Genomic DNA, 19,348 nt, shown 5'->3' on the forward strand with positions numbered 1-19,348 from the left:
GAATACTTTGCTGATCTGTCCATGTTACGTGTCCGTGTCCTTGACTGTGTCGGTGTGTGTGTCTCAAGCAATCAAAAATTGACTTTTGTGTGTATTTGTAAGACATTGAAGATAAATCTCCTCCTACATTGTTTCTGTGCACATTTAACGCGTCATTGCTCACGTCACAATCAGCCTTAAGTTGCTGTTGGCTAAAGTTCTATTGAAGGGTAAGTATTTCCATTATTCATATTAGATAGTTATCATGATTTATAACAAGTTAAAGGAAACTTCTTTAAAACTTTAAGTTTTATGTATATACAAAAACTTCATGCACTTCTTTAAATACTAAACTCTATTCTCAAAGCCCGCAATTGTTTTAACTAACCCGTAACCCACTGCCAAAGGCTGGCAAATCCGTGCCACAAATTAAAATGTCAAAGCCATGACTAAGCCTTCAAGCACTAATTCCTTTTCCCATTGTCCGACCCGCATTCACTTATGCGCTAAGGACTCGCTCTGCTCGGGCCTGGCCAGAGGTCATAGGACAAAGGACAGATAGTTAATAGCATTATTGCGATTATGAATGCACTTCATTTATGCCACCTTCGAAATGGAATTTTAAATGAGCTGCTTGCATTCGCTTTCAATTTCAATGCAATGCTGAATGCAAATACACACAGAGAAATTGTAATGAGCTTTTAAAAATATACATTTTTTGAATATGAGTTTATATAGAATAAATAAATAATGTGTTTCAGGAGCAAATATTATTATTAATTTAAATATATATATTTTCATGTTTTTGGATTCTTATCTCTTAAATATTTCTTTATGTGTATTACTCTACTTTATATACATATTGTAGTAAATTTACCAATTATATTTCAATATATTTTTTATTCTCTTATATATTTCTCTAAGTGTATAAAATTTTTTTATAAGCGCTGACATATAGGGCATATATTGAAGTTATTTTATTAGCTATGTATATTTACATATATTTCCTTATATAGTTCTCTCAGTGTATATAGTAAAAATATATATATAATATTTTTTATGTATTTCTCTCAGTGTATATAATTTAAAATGATTGAAAAGTAGTGTTCTTAGAAGCAACTTTAAGATAATGAAATTTTAGCAAATATATAAAATTATATTTTCAACTTATATATTTCTCTCAGTGTATTTTATTTCAAAAACTCTAAAAAACTCTAAAATAAAACCAGTCTTTCAGATGCATTGCAGCAGATGCAGTTAATTTGAAGTAAGTTTTTCTTCTCTAAATATTTCCCTCAGTGTATTTTCGAATTCAAGGTCTCGACTCGATATATCACAAGTCAATTTCCCATGTCCATAAATCAATATGAGCCAGCTGGTAGTTCAATTTGTGTGCAGCAAGCAGGAAGCAGATGCATTCCTGAAGCATCCATACTATATGTAAGGGTATATAGACTACTGTTATACGCCTGCTCATACTATCTATCCATTTGTCTGGCAAGTTTCCGTTTGACAATTATAAATTGTAAGCTGCGCTGCTGCTGCTGCTGCTGTGACATAATCGCGATGATTCCCGAACTGACTTGGGGCAAGTGCGATTCATATTTTGTGCGCTGTCTGCCGGCTGCCGGACTACGGTCTGGACATGATGAATGATGCTCTACGTTGCAGCTGCAATGCGCCACTGATTGAGTTATTGGCAGAAGCGAGAGAGAGAGACAGAGAGAGGCAGTGGGAACATGCAAATATGATAACAACACCTACAACATGCCACAGAGTTGTACACGCTGCCTGGCCAAGCATGCCACAGTGCATGCCACAGAGCACCTTCCGACTCGAACAGTTTTATTGTGTACGACACTAAACAAGAACAAGGTCCAACTTATCCCTGTTCGGGCAACGATCCGTGCATGTTGTCAGCCCCGGCCGAGGCCAGGCCTATTGTTTGTCCAGACTTGGAGCAAGTGGAACTGGAGTGCAGTGCAGTGCAGTGCCGGGTAGGCAGTGACTGCCCGTAATTACCAGCAGACTGCAGGCTGCAGCGGCAAGGACATGCCAAGGATGCGACTCGTCCAAGTAAATAAAACTGTGCAGACAATTAAGTTTGTTTTTGCTTGGCATATTTTCCTTACCATTCAAGCCGAGCAATTTGACGTTACGTTTATATCTGGCCAGAGTAGGTGTTGCAATCAGCCTCGCCTCAGCTTTTGCCCAAGAAATTGCACTAATTGATGTTAAAAGGTTTTTGTTGGTTGTTTGCTTGACTTTGCCGTTGAGTAATTTGATTTCATGTTCCCAAAGCCATCCAAATCTTGTCTAAATGAAAACGCTCGATAAGCAAAAACCAAAATTTATTAAATATAAAATGCACAAAATTACTTCTGAGAGAAGATATTTGCATAAAAGGTTTTTTGTTATGTTTTAAGAACTTATTTTTGATTTATTGTTGTTGAGGCTAAAGCACCAAATAGAATGCGAAATATTTTCTTTTATTGCATGGAATATGGGCTTGGATTGTTAATTATTTCATGTAGGTCTAAGATTTGTATGAAACTTGTTATAGCCGTTGGCATCAGAAGAAGCTAACGTATTACTAGTAAGTCTACTCGATTCTTTAATCATTGTAAGTTCACTCTCCCATCCAGCTGATGTTAATATTCTAATTTATACTTTTAAGATGTTTTTACGGAAATCTCAAAAATTTGTCTGCTTTGATGCTATGCGCAGCTTGTCTAAATATTATAAAAACAAATTCAGGGCAGATGGATTACTATTGTTTCACTAATCTGAAGAACTTTTAAATTTTGATAGGAGCACGTTGATTACTCTCAAAACTTATCTATTTTTGACGCCTTAAACAATTTTCATTACTTATCATAATTAACTATTTCATAGTTTATCTATTTTTGACGTCTAAAACAATTTTCATCACTTATCATAATTAACTATTTCATAGTTTAATTCTTTATTTCACTCTTACAACCAACGATTATCTGCTTAAACTATTACTTTTGGCTTTACCCGCATCAGGCTGTTTATATCAAGTTTCAAGTGCCCGTCGAAGTTTTCTTTCATCACAATTTAAAGTCTTTCCATATCATAGTCGAGGCAATTGTTTGCCTGCTTTTTTTTAACAACTTTTAAGTTTTCGTCTCATTAATGTAATTTTTAATTATTTTTTATTAAAGTTTGCCACATGCGTTTGCCATTCCGTTGCAAATGGGGCTTTAATTAAAAATGGCGATGTAACTTTGCAGACATTTACATATATTTATGCTTAATATGTATTTAAGCAGCCAGGGCTAACAGCACAATTAACCATTGTGCAGCCTGCCTTAACTATGGAAACTTTGGCCAGAAGCAAAACCACTTAAACTCATTTTAATTCAAGCGGGATGTGAACTCAACTTCTTCCGGCCACATATATACACACATACATATATATATATATATATATATATTGTATATATATAAGTACTTGCTTACCTCTATGCATATATCATGGGGCAGACAGCAGACCCCTTCTATATGCTCGCCACTATCCAGCACTGCCTCTGCCGTCACATGCAAACACTTGTCGTAAAATAATTTCATACATTTTTGTTTGGCGCTTCTTTATCTTTTCTCGCTCGGGTTTCCTTTTATACACTGTGCGTAGTTTCTAGACGAGCGTATTGGCTTGAGTGTGCAGAGTTAATGCTTGAAAGCTGGTTGAATACTTTTAATTGCAACAAATGAGACTGAACCAGTCGGCAGTACCGACTAGGCGATACCTTGCTGTTACAGGGTATACACTGTTTAGTAGACCAATAGACCAATGTAACCTTCAGTGAATTGCTACTTATCTGTGTGTATTTTTAGGCAAGCTATATGACTTATAGTTCTTAAAACTTATAAGATATGTTTAAATAAGTTTGGATCAATAAATTTATCGATTTAAAGAATCTTTATCTAAGTGTGGTATCTGAAGTATTCAGTTTTCATAGGTTCATACGTGTGTATAGAGAGTTGGTTGGATGAACGAACAGGGCAAGACAGATTCGATTAGATTAGATAAGATTAGCTTAGTTAGAGAGATAGAAGATAGTCAGAATATAGATAGATATAAGGTAGATAACTAGAAGATAGATATATAGAAGATAGATTGAATATAGATAGATACGTAGAAGATAGATCGATTACTGATTGATAGATAGAAGACAGGCAGATAGATAGAAGAAATTTAGATAAAGTTAGATGGATCGTAGATAGATATATATATATAGATATATATTTCTCAGAAATTCTTTTAATAACAGAAATGCCTCAAATAGAGTATGGCGTAGTTGGGTCTGCTTATTGGCAACATTCTAACTTGCTTTTTTGCGTATGTCTAGCGCGTCTCAAAGGGTTTCGCACTTTCCGTGTGTGTGTGTGTGTGATGTGTATGTGTGCGTGCGTGTGTAGGGTGTTGGCTGTGTGCCCCAAGCAAAGGCTGCATATGAAAATATTTGTTAAACCTTTTGCAATAAAGCAACAATTTATGCGAGTGCTGTGAATATATGCTAAATATGTGTGTGTGCGCGTGTGTGTGTGTGTGTGTAGTGCGAGGGCACTTTGAGGTCGCGTTGTAAATATTTAAAACTCATTTTGGTATATTTTAATTTGAGTGGATTTTATAGCAAAAGATTCGCTTCGAGATTTGGAACTGACCAGGGAACGCTGAGCTTGGGCTAAGCAGCATATTAAGCTTTAAATAATTAAGTTGACTTTAAATGTATGCCAAATGCTATTAATAGCAAAGCAGAGCAGAGTTAATTCCTTCGTTATTGACTTTGCAACACTGTTGCCAGTGCTCAACCGCAGTTCCCAACACTGTCGTAGTGAGCGCACGCCCGCCACTTGAACCACGCTCACAATCATAATCAGCAGCGGCTGATGAAGCTGCGGGCGGAGGCTGACCGCAACAGAAGCGAACCTCAAGAATCAGCATAAGGCAAAAAAGAAAAGGTCTGTCAAAAAGGTACAGAAATTGAAAACACTTTTAATATTCACTCTTGTAGCTGAATAAATGAGAGCTGTAGGAGTGGGTGTGGGTGTGGGTGGCTACAAAATGCAAAAGCGAAACAACAGCAGGGGCAGCAACCACAGCAGCAGCAGCAGCAGCAGATAAAAGGGCCTGGCATAAGAGCGAAACCAATGAAAGGCACTCAACAGAAGAGGCCAAAAAGTGACTCACAGCGAGGCCAAAATGCAAAAAGGATGAACGGAAACGAAAAGATTGACTGCAACTTGTGGCGCCTTTGTAGCAGATTGTTGTTGTTAAGAATGTTGTTGTTGTTGCGGTTGTTGTTGCTGTTGCTGTGGCTGTTTGTTATTGCACTTTTGCGTGGCCGAGTCCAGAGTGCGCCCAGGCTATGCCTTTGCCAGCAGCACTCAGCTCACTTCAATGAATACTTTATGGGTTAATAATCGTAAAACCATTCAACAGCAATAGCAGCAGCACCACCAGCACCAGCACCACCATCAAGGCGGCAACATCGTTTGGGCCAACTTTTGTGCGCGAAAATTCATAAACAATGTGCATAAAGCGCAAAATGTAGCGCTTCTGCGAGCTGACCCCAAGGGGCAACTTTATAGGTGTGCACTATGTGTGCGGCAAGTGCGGCGTGTGGGGCAACTGGAGCTGGTTATGCGTTGCTCGTCGATTGCTTGTCGCACTGCGCTGGCAAATTGTGCGCCAGCTGCTGTTATTGTTGTTGTTCTGTCAAGAGTGGAGTTTGGCAACAATAGCAAAAGGCAGCCGTTGTTGTTGCTATTATTATTTTGCATACTGGACACAGCCGAATGCGTGGGTGGGTGTGGCCGGGGGGTGGCTCTTGTGTATTTGGCGGACAGCTCAATGGGACTTTCAGTTGAGCAACGCTTAGCGCATAGTTTGACGTTGATTTTGTGTTCGAGGTGTTGTCACTGTTGATGTTATTGGTCGCTGCCATTTGTTGTTCCTGTGCGGATTATAAAGTTGAACTGCTCTTTAATGACCCAAGGGGATTAAGTGTTATATGTAAAATGTTGCGCAGCACCAACTTGTTTATCGTTTCACAGCGAATATCGCGTTGCAATTGAGCCATCAATGGGAATGGAATTACATAGATGCTGCCAATTGTTATGTAGTCAAGGAAAAATTTAATAAATAGCGAAGATTTGTTTTGATTTTGAGTCTAAACTGATTTGTGGCTGGGCGAAAGTGGCTCAGCATAGAGCGTTTAGTTGGAAGAGTTATTTGGGCGCTTGAGCGTTGGAATTGTAACAGATTAAACAAATTTAAGATGGAATATTGCAGTATGTAGTTTTATATCTGTATTAGTCTAACTAAGTGTATCTTTATATAAGTATCTATCTATGATGTTATAGATCTATATAGTTAGAGATGTATGTTCATATAACCAAGTATTATATCATAGAAAAATAAATATATTTTAGAATAAATTAATTACATTTTTTTTAAGCTTTTCTGTTGTAAATCTCTACACAAAAATGTCTAATCAAATGTAATTAAAAGCAGCTATAAACTATTAAATGAGTTAAAAAAAGCAGTTTTATCAAATCAAAGTTGTATCACTTTAAAAAAAATTTATTTTATTTTTTAAGAACATTCTTCAAGCTGAAATATGACTTTAGGAACTTCAACTGTTTCTAGCTAACTTTGCCTAATAATATTATTTTTCTATTCTTCTCAAAGACTTATATACTCAAATACCTTAAAGAGCAACTAAACTGCCCCTGATTTGCCAGCATATAAAAGTGATTTACTGCAATTAGGGCAAAAAAAAAACTATTTTGATTCAAAAGATGTTAGATAAAATGCATAAATGATATATTCCCCAAATCATATACAGCATTTTGGCATTTAAAAGCGACCCAAGCATGGGAGTCGCTTGCCCACTTTGAACCACTTTGAACCCATTTCAAGCGCCAGTCCTTGTAACCCCCCGTGTGAACGAAGCGTAAAAAGTCATTCGATACACTTCAAAATTTGACCTAGGCACAAGCATAGCAAAAATGCTTCAGCTTCAGCTGAACAAAGAAAATATGAGAAATAAAAAAAAATTGCACACAAATCTTCCATCGTTTTACGTAAATAGAATTTATCAAATTTAATTTCACGCTTCATGCGCTCATTTCTATTTAACTTTTGAGTAGCAGACTAAAAAAGGCCAATGAATGTCAAAAAATGTGACCATAAATGACATTTCGGACCCACCCTCGTTGGGCAAGTGTCGGCGCCAATAAATCTAAAGACGGGAGCAGGACTAGCCGAGGAGAAAGCAGACGATATAGTAGTGAATGCCGTGCATCAAATGATGTCGGTTGGGATGCGAATTGGTTGGGCTAAAGTTATGAAATGCAAATATTTGGGCACATGTGCCCAGAACTTGAGACGGAGCTGAGCATAAGGCCAACTCATATTTTGCATATGCCTATGCCTATGCGGCTGTAAAAACATGTCAAGAGCCAGATACAAACAGCAACAGCCAGAAAAGGAAAAGGAAAAGAAAACAAAACATTTACGTGTCAAGTGTTGTCGAGAAGCTCTTTTTCAGCTTGACTTGCTTTTTGACTAGGGTTACGCAGCTCCGTTCCGCTCCGCTCCAGCCCCTCTCTGCGGCTATGATCGTAATCAAAAATGTATTTAATTTGCTCCGCTCTGTTTAAACTTTTGGCGGTTCGCACATACATTTTTGATATATGTGCCCTGCATAGTGATATGGTGTGGAAAATGACTTTGTATTTTAATGAGTTGTCTCTGATTTTCGAGTGGGGACAGCAAAGTTGCTCCGCAGTTGAAACTGTTGGCAAACTGTGGCTGGGTCGATATAATGGCGCGATAAGAAAGTGAAACTATCAGAATGACAATAGATTAACAGCTGTAACCATAAATAACATGAAAAGGCTGCTCTGTGGTCTGGCTGTGATGAAAGGGCCAAAGTCATAGACAGAACTTCATGTATAAGCCATCTAACTGGCATAATTCTTACGTTTTATGTTCAATGGCGCCTCGAGCTTTGTGCAATAAATTGAAATTAAAACATTTACACATTCTCTAGCGCTGCTGAAGATGACAATTTGCCTGCGGGCGCTGAGCAGCAATAGATTAAGCATTTATCTGTGGCACTGATCGGAGCAGTAGCCAAGAGTCTACGCCACGGCCGCAGGGAAGACATTTAATAGTGCCAATGTTTATTAGAATTACGACAACTTGTAGGCCGTGGATTTGCCCCTTTTGGCAACACGTTGCAAGCGACATTCCCATTCGCAATTCGCAATTCGCATTGGCGAAGCCAAAAAGTTGCCAAGTGCAGCGAGGCGTAGCTTTTTTAATAGAGTCATAACTTGGCCTCAACTAATGGGCTCGCAGACCAACTGAACCAGGCCCAGCCCGGCCCAGCCCGGCCCGGCCAGACTTTGCTTAGCAATAACATAAAGCCCTCGTTTTTTGCCCGCTTCTTTTTTTTTTTTTGTGGGCACGACTTTGGTTACAATTCAATTTGCAGCGGGCGCGTTTCTTTGGACGCTTTTTTTAGTGGTCTGTGGCCTTAAAATTTGTGCCCTGCCACCTGGCTGGTCTCTCTCTCTCTCTCTGTGTGTGCCTTGTAAATGTGTGGCAATTGTGGGGTGTTATGCCTTCCAGATACGTGTTCAGCAGGCGGTCCTCGCTGCAGTGTGTGGCCAACTCTCGTCTGGGCTGGGTCTGTAGCTGTGGCTGGCGCTGGGGTAGCCGTTGTTTTATTATCTGGACCTTGGCAGGGGACTCGCATAATTGTCTTGGGCAAAATGTTCGTGTAAAATTTTAATTGCTTTTTAGTGCAAACACTTGGAAAATTTGTAGTTTTCGTTGTCTGACAAGACCTGAGCAACAGGCCAAATGTCAAACATGTTAGCTGACACTGATTGGAAATCGCAGAACATGACAAACGTGTCATATGACAGAGCATTTATAGCCTAAGTATTGCAGATAGGAGTGGAGGAGTGGAGGAGGGTGGGATGAGAGGAGTAGAGGAGAGTAGGAGTGGAGGAGTGGAGGAGTAGAGGAGTAGAGGAGTAGAGGAGTAGAGGAGTAGAGGAGTAGAGGAGTAGAGGAGTAGAGTAGTAGAGGAGTAGAGGAGTAGAGGAGTAGAGGAGTAGAGGAGTAGAGGAGTAGAGGAGTAGAGGAGTAGAGGAGTAGAGGAGTAGAGGAGTAGAGGAGTAGAGGAGTAGAGGAGTAGAGGAGTAGAGGAGTAGAGGAGTAGAGGAGTAGAGGAGTAGAGGAGTAGAGGAGTAGAGGAGTAGAGGAGTAGAGGAGTAGAGGAGTAGAGGAGTAGAGGAGTAGAGTAGAGGAGTAGAGGAGTAGAGGAGTAGAGGAGTAGAGGAGTAGAGGAGTAGAGGAGTAGAGGAGTAGAGGGGTAGAGGGGAAGGAAAGAGAGGAAGAGAGGAGTATGCGTATCCATATCTCACTTCGACTTTAATTAAATCTTCATAATTTAGAGTCGGGTATCAAATAGTTGCTCCAACCGCTTGGAAAACAAAATTTAACTGACGACCCTGATGCGAGCTGACCGCAACCACAACGACGACCACGCCCCCGTTTAAATGGGCGACAGTTCACCTTTTTAATGAGGCAAGAAGTTGATGCCACATAACGAGGCCATTATATGCCATTGTGTGGGTGTTTGGAGCACGCAACTAAAGGGCAGCAGGACGTGCGACAGACTCGCGGTTTAGTAAGTGCTAAGCGAGCGGCGAAGACAATGCCAACAAAGCCTGGGCCAGGCTTTATTGTTATTTTAATTAGAAAACTTAGTGCCAGCCGAGGCCAAGGTGCAGTGGGGGCTTCCATTAGGACTTTAAGTGATTTAAGGCGTTGGCCGGTCCGGCAGCTGCAAACTATGCAACACTTTTTACAGCATTGAATATCAGAAACGTTATGATGTATGGCAGGAGCTTATACACTAGAAAAAAAATTTATAAAATTCTGCTGCGAAAAACAAGAGAAATTCAGACGAACCACAGAAATTTGTTCGTTGCGAGCAGAGCAACATGAAAAAAGAAACAAGAAATTCCCAAAAGTATGCAACACGCCCGTAACATGTGCAACACCACAACAACAAGCTGGCACTCAAACATACATGCTCAAACACACACACAGCCATTAGCCAGGTGTCGGTGCAAGCGAAGACAGCAGACGGACGCAGAGCGTTGCAGGATAGAAAGACAAACCGCAAGCTTGGCCAGCTCCCTTCAGAAGGTAGCATTTTATTTTTGTTCATAGTTCGGAGCTGGGTGTGTTGGCCGCATCGCCCCCTATGCGAAATAGTTTTATAGCTACCCAGCAACGGTCAGTCAGTGCGAGGCAGCAACAATGGCCGTAGAAATAGTAGTGTGGCATGCAACGTATTCTGCATGCTCTTTGACTGAGTGCAGCTTTTGATATATGAAATATAAGTTGGTCAATCAATCATGGTTTACTTAAGGCTTCAATTTCGTTTAATTTAAAAATATACTACAGATTTGCATCTATATTTATTTTTTATTTTTTATATATTTATCTATATTTTAGCTAAGATACCTGTATGACTAATGATTTGCATCTATATTTATTTATTTATTTTTTTATATATATTTATCTATATTTTAGCTCAGACTAATGATGTATGACTAATGATGAAGAGACCTGACTTTTTCTTGTTCCCAAAACTAAAGAGTTCCAAGACAGAATGGCGCTAAATATTGAACAGACTAAGACGACATCGGAGCAGAAGCTAAACAAGATTGTAAAAATAATATTTTTTGAAGTATTTCAATGTTTGGAAAAAGTTCTGCTGGGAATCCAGATTACAAAATATTAATGAAAAATAAATAATTTTGTGTAAAAATACAAAATTTGCAATAGTTTTAGAGCATACCTTTTGTGGATGACTTTCAGTAACTCCTGTGTGAGCCAGGTTTCTAGAGACATGTAGCAATATAGCTTAACTGTTTCTATAAAAGAGTTGCTCAAGATTAGAGAGCTTAAATTTGTGCAGCAGCTGTCTTTTGAATTCGGCTTGGAATTTAGAACATTTGAGTTTCAATTTGCATAAAAAGTTGTATATGTAATTATATTTATGTATGTAATAAATTTGTATATGTAATATAACAAAAATAAGAATATTTATAATATTTTTACATTAATTTGCTTAATTTAATAATTTAATTTCTTTACCTTTACTTTACTTATAAATATTTTATATATTTAAGTCTTCAATCACAAACAGCTCAACAAAGCTTATGACAAAGTGGAAATACCTTGGATAGTGCTGCTAAATCGGCGTTGAGTTTGTTTATGACCAGCTCGTTGGACTGAAACGGATGTGCCTTTAAGTTGTATATCCGTTGGCCCTAACTGTAAATGTGTGTGCGCGTGTGTCGGTGTGTGTGCACTTTTTGAGCTTGCAGTTTTATGTTGAAGCGTTTAACAAAGCATCGTAAATTGCATCAGGCCAGCAGTTAGAGAGCCAAAAAAAGCAGAAAAAGAAATAAAATCCTTAGCTCACAGTCCTTCCGTATAGGTTGCAGCACATGAGCCTAAAGTCTGCCAGGGCTGGCATTTTATAGAGCTTGTTTCTTTGGCTTCTCGTATCCTTTAGTCTACACTTTTATTGCGCAGCCATAGATAGACTATGGTTTTAACCTGCTGTGAAATTAGATTACTTTGCTCCTTAGCCATTTTCAAATAGCTGCCAATGTGTAAATATGACAAAAGAATTGCTGAATTTCTGTGGTCGATAATGCTGTTTACATGTGTTAAGTGGTGCCTAGGAATTGTGGCTTAGAAATGTGGTTAAAGTTGTGTGATGAACCATGGGGAATTGGTGAAAAGCTGATGAGTGTTGTAGAGAAGACAAACATTATTGAAATTGAAATTGTTTTGGGCAGCATTTTAAAGATTTATAGACTATATGCATGGCTTGTATATGTATTGATAAACAGCTGTGTTCATAAAAATAGTAGTGCTGCTCTTGCCAAAATATAAACCAACTGAAAACTTACTTTTTCCGAAGAAAAAAAAAGCATGCACCTTTTGTCTTGAATGGAATTAGAAAACTCCTATTACTTTCGATCAGAGCTAATTTTTTTTTGTTGCATTTAGAGAGGTGCTTAAAAAATAGGCTGTTCATAGAAGTAGTAAAAAAAAATAAATAAAAATAAAAGAATTAAATAAAGCTATCTACAAATAGTAGTATAGTAAATAGTAGTACAAGTAGCGTAAATAATTAGGTTATATTTTACAGATTGCAAACTTATAGGAATTACCTTTCCTATATTTTTATAGGAATATATTTCATATTTTTGGTAGATCGTAGCATTGCACGGCAAAAACTGTAGAACTTAAAAATCTAGTTAAAACTTATAAATAAATTAAAAAATATTGCTGTATGTACAAGAAGCCTGATAAGCCTGGCAAATTTAAAATTAATTTGCTAGGGGATAGAGAAATTGTATGAAATGCTAAGATTAATCCGTTAGCTTAAGCAAAATAAATTAAAGACGATTTATATCTGTCGGTTAGTGATGTGTCGGCCGACTGTAACAATATAATTATTTTACCAGAAATTGCAGAAAATAAACAAGATATAATAAACAATCAAGAATCAAGAATATCTCACAGCAAATTTTACTTTGCTAGGCTAACAAACTGGGCATGAAGACTCTGCTACAGAGGAAGATGCAAAAGACACAAGAAAACTTAACCATCACACTTGCCCAATCGATTCAGCTAATCAATATAACAGAAAGATATATAAGGAATAATGTAATTTCATTTGATTTAATTTTTAAGTCGTGCAGCTCTACTATTTTTGTGAACAAGGCTGACTCGCAAAAAAACTTATCCAAGCAACTAATCTAGCAATCTAAATGAAATCACGTTAAGTAAGTTATTATAAATGCAATGCAAACATTAAATTCGATGAGTAGATACCTGAACGTTTGCACCTTGATAGAGTCATCAGGCAGGCAGTTGCCGCTTGCCGGTTTTCACTACAGTTTTCATAGCCATGCGAAACGCATGCGCTGCAAACTTTAATTAAAGTCAGGAGGGGCAACTTTTTAATTGCAATTCTGGCTGGGAAACTGCATTTGATTGTGCGATAGGCGTTGCTGTGTAAATAGCTGTTCGGGAGGCTGCCCGTTTGGATGGTTTATCAGCAGCCACGCCCACCCACCGCAAAGTAGGCGTGCGGTCATTTTTCTTATTTGGTGCGGCGAGTGCAAATTGCAATTGGCCTCGCTAGCTCTTTGTGCAAATAAGCAATTATTTGGCTTAATAAGTCAATGGGTTGGCAACCGGTTGGCATATCTCATCGCCTTGACGCCTGGCCGCTGATTGGTGCCTGCCTAATAGAATTTCCTTTGCTCGCCGTCTCGCCTGGCATGCAGGCAGGCAGGCAGGCAGGCAGCTGGGCAACTTTCTGCTAAATAGTCCGCATAAAAGTTGCGCGCAACAAAGTTGAAGGCACAAAGTAAATGAAGCCGCCGCCGTCGCAGCCTCAATTTAAAATTAAGCTCATGAAAAGTAGTTATCCTCACGCGGGCTGCGGCCAGCAGCCACCCCAAAAAGCCAGCGAGCCCCAAAGCTGACGCCAAAGCCAACGCCAACGCCAGAGCCGTTAACAACAGCACAAAGTCAACGATGGCGCGGGCTGGCGAGGATTGGCTCTTGTTCGCATTAAAGTAAGCATGAAATTAAAGCTAACCCCAAAGGCGACTTGCAAATAAACTGCAGCCCTCTCAGCCTGAAGGGGTGCTGGGCGGCCCTAACAGTGTGGGCGAAGAGGTGGGCGCTGCTCTCTGCAATGTTGTTGCATCAAATTAGCAGCCATGTTGAATAAGAAGAAGCGTGAATTTTTGTTCTGTTTTGGCAAACAGGAAACAAAGGAATCAGAAACAAAATTGAAGCAGTTTCGTTGCGCACACTGCAAGAAATTGTGGAGTGAAAAGTATAATTGAAAATATAAAATTATGAAACAATTATAAAATAATTAAAAATATAACAAAAAATAACAAATTTAAATAACAATTTATTTTTGTTGACTACAAATTTTAATTTAATTTATATTAATAATTTTTATTATTTTTTAATTAATAATTTAAATTCGAAATTCGAAATATTAATTAACAGATTAGCCCATTAGCTCAATCCTACAGTCAGCGTATTTCCTAGTCGGACCTATCCTCTAAACGCTCTTGAAACAATTGTGTTTTATATAACAATTAAGTCTTTTATTATTTTTCGCAGTGCATTGGCCTAAAATATATATGCTCTGTAGGTTATTTGTTAAAGTTGCTGTGAAATTCTTAAGACATTTGTTAGCTGCATTTAGCTGCTTCGTCTTTAATTTATTTTGCAACATTTCACAGCCCTCACAAAATAAAAACGACGCGTCGTTCCGCCTGTCCGTCCGCCGTCTGTTCGAACCATTCATTTTGTTAACATCTTTTGCGCTTGGCTTGTGCTGTTTCCGTCTTTTTTTTACGATAGCTCCAATATTACAACACCCAAAGGTGTAATTGAATCAAATGAGCAAAAATTTCAGATTACTTGAAAATGTTGCGCCAGACACGAACTCATTTGGCTGGGCAATCAGGACGAAGGGTCGAGGCGAATCGGAGCCATTTAAATGCAGTCGGAAGCATTTGTTCTTCTTCAAGGGGGGTTGATTGTTGTCTTTATACATAAACATACACATACATATATACTTTTATATATATATATATATATGCTAGGTAAGGGTATATTATAGTCGAGCTATCTGATGCAGGCAGCCACTTCGGTTAAATGTTTTATTGAAACTTGAAGCGTGGTCTGTCAGGCGTCTAGGCGGGGGCGTTACTCGTAATGTTAATAATTGAAATGGCAAATGAGCTACAAGTGTGAATATTTGAATATGGCGACTGCAATCAGTGAGAGTGCTCGCCACAGGCGTCTGCCGCATCCGGTGCCAAGCGGAAACGGAAGTGCACAGCGCCAAATAACTTGACAAAGACAGGCACAAAGCAAAACATTTTCACGCACATATGCCCAAAATAATGCCCAGCACAGAAAGCAACACAAATGTTTAGAGACAGAATTATGAATGGCAAAGACATCAGCGCGACTTGCAAGAGCGAAGAGCTGAACGAAAGACAACAAAAAATTGCTACAAAATGGCATTTAAGCTGCTTTTGGCTGAGAGCTAAGGCAGTGTTAGGGCAGATAGGTAGGGTAGCGTCAGTCTGGTGATTTATGTGCACTGTTGAAGGTTCAAATAAGCGTTAAGTTTTCATTTCCGTTGGCGCCGTACCGAGGCGAGGCAAGACGAGGACCAAGACAACAGCTACAGTCCGCGCTGTAAAGTGAAATATCTCCACAGAAATGAAACTGAAAAGAATTATTTGTTTTTATTTTTTACATTTTTCACATCTTTTTCTTTGACTATTCGGGCGCTGCGGCACATTATTGCAAAACAAATTAAGAGAAATGTTGAAACCCACTCGAAGTGCAATATTTCTTTAAGCAGGTGAAAAGCTTTGCAGCTGTTCAGCTTGGGATTTGGCAACATATACTCCACTCCACACTCTCGTTATGGTTTATGGCGAAATGCTTAGCTGCGTCAAATAACTAACCAAAAACAATGTAATAAATTGAAAGCAATGGGAAATTTTTCATTAAAATATTTCTTCAACTGCAAAATTACTTTGCAAATGTTTAACGATCCAGCTGCACAACCCCTTGGCAGCTGTAAGCGTTAATCAATGTTGATATGCAGATAGAGTCGAAAGCTAAGCACAAATGTACTTCGCTTACATTTTATTTATTGTTCGTTTCGAGCATAGCTCGAAAGAAGCGCAGCGCACAATGCGGCGTATACGCAATTTATCAAACATAACAACGGCAATTAATTTCTTCTGAAGCTTGTTCAAAAAAGTAAACTTTTATAAATCAAACGTAACGAGCGTGTAACAGGCACAGGTATGGGCAGCCATTCCCGCCCTTAGCTGCTGCGCTCAGGGGTTGCTTTTCATTAGGTGGTGGCGTTTTTACAGCTTTTCTAGCTGCGCACCCCCTCGCTCAGCTCGGCAACTTTTCAAATAAAACTCAATGGAAAAATATTTACAATTGGGCGTCGCATTCTTGTTTGGCAGTCGTGACTTTGCCTCTGTTTCACAGTCTCCAGTTCCACGTGGCGTATGAGTTATTTATTTTTGAGTTATTGGCATTTGGTACATGGCTGCGAAACAGGGCTGAAACTGCAGGACGAGCTCTAATACGTTTCTAAGTCGTTTGTCTAGCTGTGGTTATATAAACAAGTTCCCAAGAGTTTGATGGGTGGACACATAAAACTCAATTGAGAATGAAGTGTGTTGCTAACTGAGCATGTCTGAGAGTGCTATAGTCAAGGGCGACATGTCATGTCATGTCTGCGACTGATGTTTAGTAAGGTAGTCTAAGAGAGCTCTAGTTGAATGAGCCTGACTGAGAGATGCTTGGCAGCTTGTTTAGTCTAGGCGGATATGCCTGTTTAAGGAATATATCTGATCCTGTGTATGTGCCAGAGCAATACTGTCTAGCTTCAAAAATGAGATGTGAATGCGGCGAAGCTTAAGGGTCACAACATGAAGCCAAACAGTGCGACTCAAGCTCAGATAACTGTGCTCAAATAACTTAAGTTGAATATAGATACTTATCGATTTCTTACAGTTGATCAAATGTTATTGATTATTTGCAACAAATTCGAGCTGAGCGCTTATAAAGAAAGAGAAATGGTTGGAATATTTAGCTTCACAGATTTTATACAGATAGAATGGCAGACAGAACACAAAGAGTTGGCTAGGATAACAAGGACGCAGCTTTTAATGAAGCTCAAGAACATATTTCATCTATGGGGTCTGCCATAATATTTTCAGCATAATAATATACATTTATAAAATACAATTTTAATATTTAATTTAATATAATTATTGTTAAAGCAATATATATTTAGTGACGTATATTTTGTGCTATATATTAAACTTTTCTTAAATTGATGGCTTTCCTTTATAATTTTGTACTAGCTTCCCGCGTGCACTGACAAACATAAGGAGTACGTATGAATGGGGTAAATAGACAACTCACTCTCACTCAGCAACAGCCGGAGCTACGTTCAGCAACAGCTATAGTTATCTCTCTTTCTCTCTAGCGGATATATGCTAGAAATGAGTAGGGACTTCTTTCAGCAACAGCTATCTTTCTCTCCCGCTCTCGCTCGCGTTCTGCCTCTATCTCTCTCTATCTCTCTCTTCTCTCAAGGCGCAATAGAGGCAGAAACTCATTCGGACAACATTTCTACAACAGCTCTATGCATGCTCCCTGCCAGAGACTTATGCTACTGCAATCATGAATTGCCAAACTAAGACAACAGATTTTGCTATTCATTTAATTATTTTAACGCGACGACATATAAATATATAAAGTTTATTCTTTATTCCATTATCAATCAACACCTTTTTTAGGCAGCTTTGTAGTACTTGATATCATATTGTATGAGGATCAATGAATGCGATATTAGAGAGCTAACGATGCCCAAGACAGTAGCACGTTCCAGATTGTACAGACCCATGACGGAAAGCTTTTGTGGATTGCGTGCCAATTGCATTTTAAAGTTCTCGAACTGCAAGCAGATTTAGATCACCAAAAGTTTAGATAAGGGGAACCATAAGCCACTCACAGCAATTATTAGACGCCTATCCACATTGAGAGCAAAAGTTGGATATTGCGCTATGATTTTCAGCATCTCATTGTAAACCATTTCCACGTAGCTCGTTATAGAGTACGTTAAGTGTGAGTCAACGATGTAGGCGATGGCGCCGCTTATGACCAATACCGTTTGGCAGCTGGACCAATCGATGCCAATGCTGTGTCTAACAGCCGAGAAGGTATAGTAAACACCGCAGATCAAATTTAATTTAAAGGTCAGATAGATGCACAGGGTCTGCAGGCCAAAGATTTGGGTCATGCGCAGCACCAAGTTTTGCAGCCTCGCCTGCAGCAGAGCTAGGCTGTCCAGGCGATCGGCCAGAGCGCAGCTCTTCAGCTGGTTTAGGTGCTTGCGACGATGCAGCTCGAGCAGATGCGTTTCAGCCACTATTCCTCGCAGCTCCTGATTCATTAGCAAATAGTGTCCATGTACAGTGAGCAAGCTGAAATAGTACTGGGCCAGGATAATATTGAGCCAGCCAATGAGCAGATAGATGAGGAACACGGCCAAGGCTATGGTGGGCGTAAGCACATCACGCACTCCATAGAAGCCCAGGACCATGTGAATGCCTTCCGACAGTGAGCCTGTTATCCATTTAGCTATAACGCCACGGCGCCACAGTCGCATCACCTGTGGGTGCCGCAGTACCAGACGACGATAGCTGTGTATCAAGCGCACGACTCGCTGACGGTGCCACCAGCGGCTCAGGACAGTCACAAAGGTAAAGCAGACGCGAATCGCGAGCATCACCAGGAACACGTACTGATGCAGGCTATTGGCTCGCACCAAGAAGAGTTGCCAAATCCGACTGCTAATTAAGAACGGCACCAGGCTAAAGGTCAACATATTGATAACAATCGCATAGATCGTCGCTCGCTTCGTCAGTCGCGGTTCACCTGTCTCCACGTCGATCTCAAAGTTGATCACACCAATCAGCCTGCCATAGTAGTAGTTGCTGCGCAGCACAATCCTCACCAAGTCAACCATTCTGACCAACTGAAGGCAAACTACTCTGATGCCCTGCCCAAGTGGCTCTAATGAAAAAGCCGAAGCGACCCGATGAGATTAGCGGATATCGGCGATAGTCACTAATGAGCAGTGCGTGGCATGCAACTGATTGATTATCATTTCAGATGTTGCATTAATGCCAAGGGCATAAATATTAATTATATTGATTAATAGCTATTTGTTATGCTAATTGTAATTATTGTTTATTTAATTAATAAACAAATTTTATTTAGCTGGGTGAATCTTGAGTTGAGTTGAGTGCGAGTAAATTATATATTTATATTGGATGACATAGATATTACTTTACTTTTAAGAGAAGACAGTGTTTCTCTTGATTAGACTGCTGCAGGAAAGCCAAATTTTTGCTTAATAATTATATTTTTTTCAAGTGTACAATTTTTTCCAAAACAAGTATGAAATTTATAAGTGCATCTAAGAATTATATATATATATAAATTTGAATATGAAGACACAATGAAATAATTCTTAAAATAAATTTAGTTCTGATTATCAATTTGTTTAGTCGATTGTTGATGTTCTTTAGCTTTGGGAGCTCTATAAAAGCTACTTTCATAAGGCAAACAGTT

The 19,348-nt window shown here is 39.1% G+C and overlaps 1 protein-coding gene across 1 annotated transcript; it reads right to left on the reverse strand.

Annotated features, from left to right (window-relative positions):
• Positions 1-17,504: 17,504 nt before the first annotated feature.
• On the reverse strand, positions 17,505-18,740 carry LOC111601231 (putative gustatory receptor 59d). Its single transcript, XM_023317728.2, has 2 exons — positions 17,724-18,740; positions 17,505-17,666 (listed from the first exon to the last, which is right to left on the reverse strand). The coding sequence occupies exons 1-2, from the start codon at positions 18,738-18,740 to the stop codon at positions 17,505-17,507; spliced, it is 1,179 nt and encodes a 392-aa protein (XP_023173496.2).
• Positions 18,741-19,348: the final 608 nt, after the last annotated feature.

Source organism: Drosophila hydei, unplaced genomic scaffold (genome assembly GCF_003285905.1).
Source record: "Drosophila hydei strain 15085-1641.00,03,60 unplaced genomic scaffold, DhydRS2 tig00000060-arrow-pilon, whole genome shotgun sequence".
In the NCBI taxonomy this organism is placed as follows: domain Eukaryota; kingdom Metazoa; phylum Arthropoda; class Insecta; order Diptera; family Drosophilidae; genus Drosophila; species Drosophila hydei.

Coding starts and splice junctions, on each gene's coding strand:
- LOC111601231 (XM_023317728.2), bottom strand. CDS start 18,740: ATGGTTGACTTGGTGAGGATTGTGCTGCGCAGCAACTACTACTATGGC. Junction 17,667..17,723: donor ATAGGCGTCTAATAATTGCT/GTGAGTGGCTTA, acceptor ATCTGCTTGCAG/TTCGAGAACTTTAAAATGCA.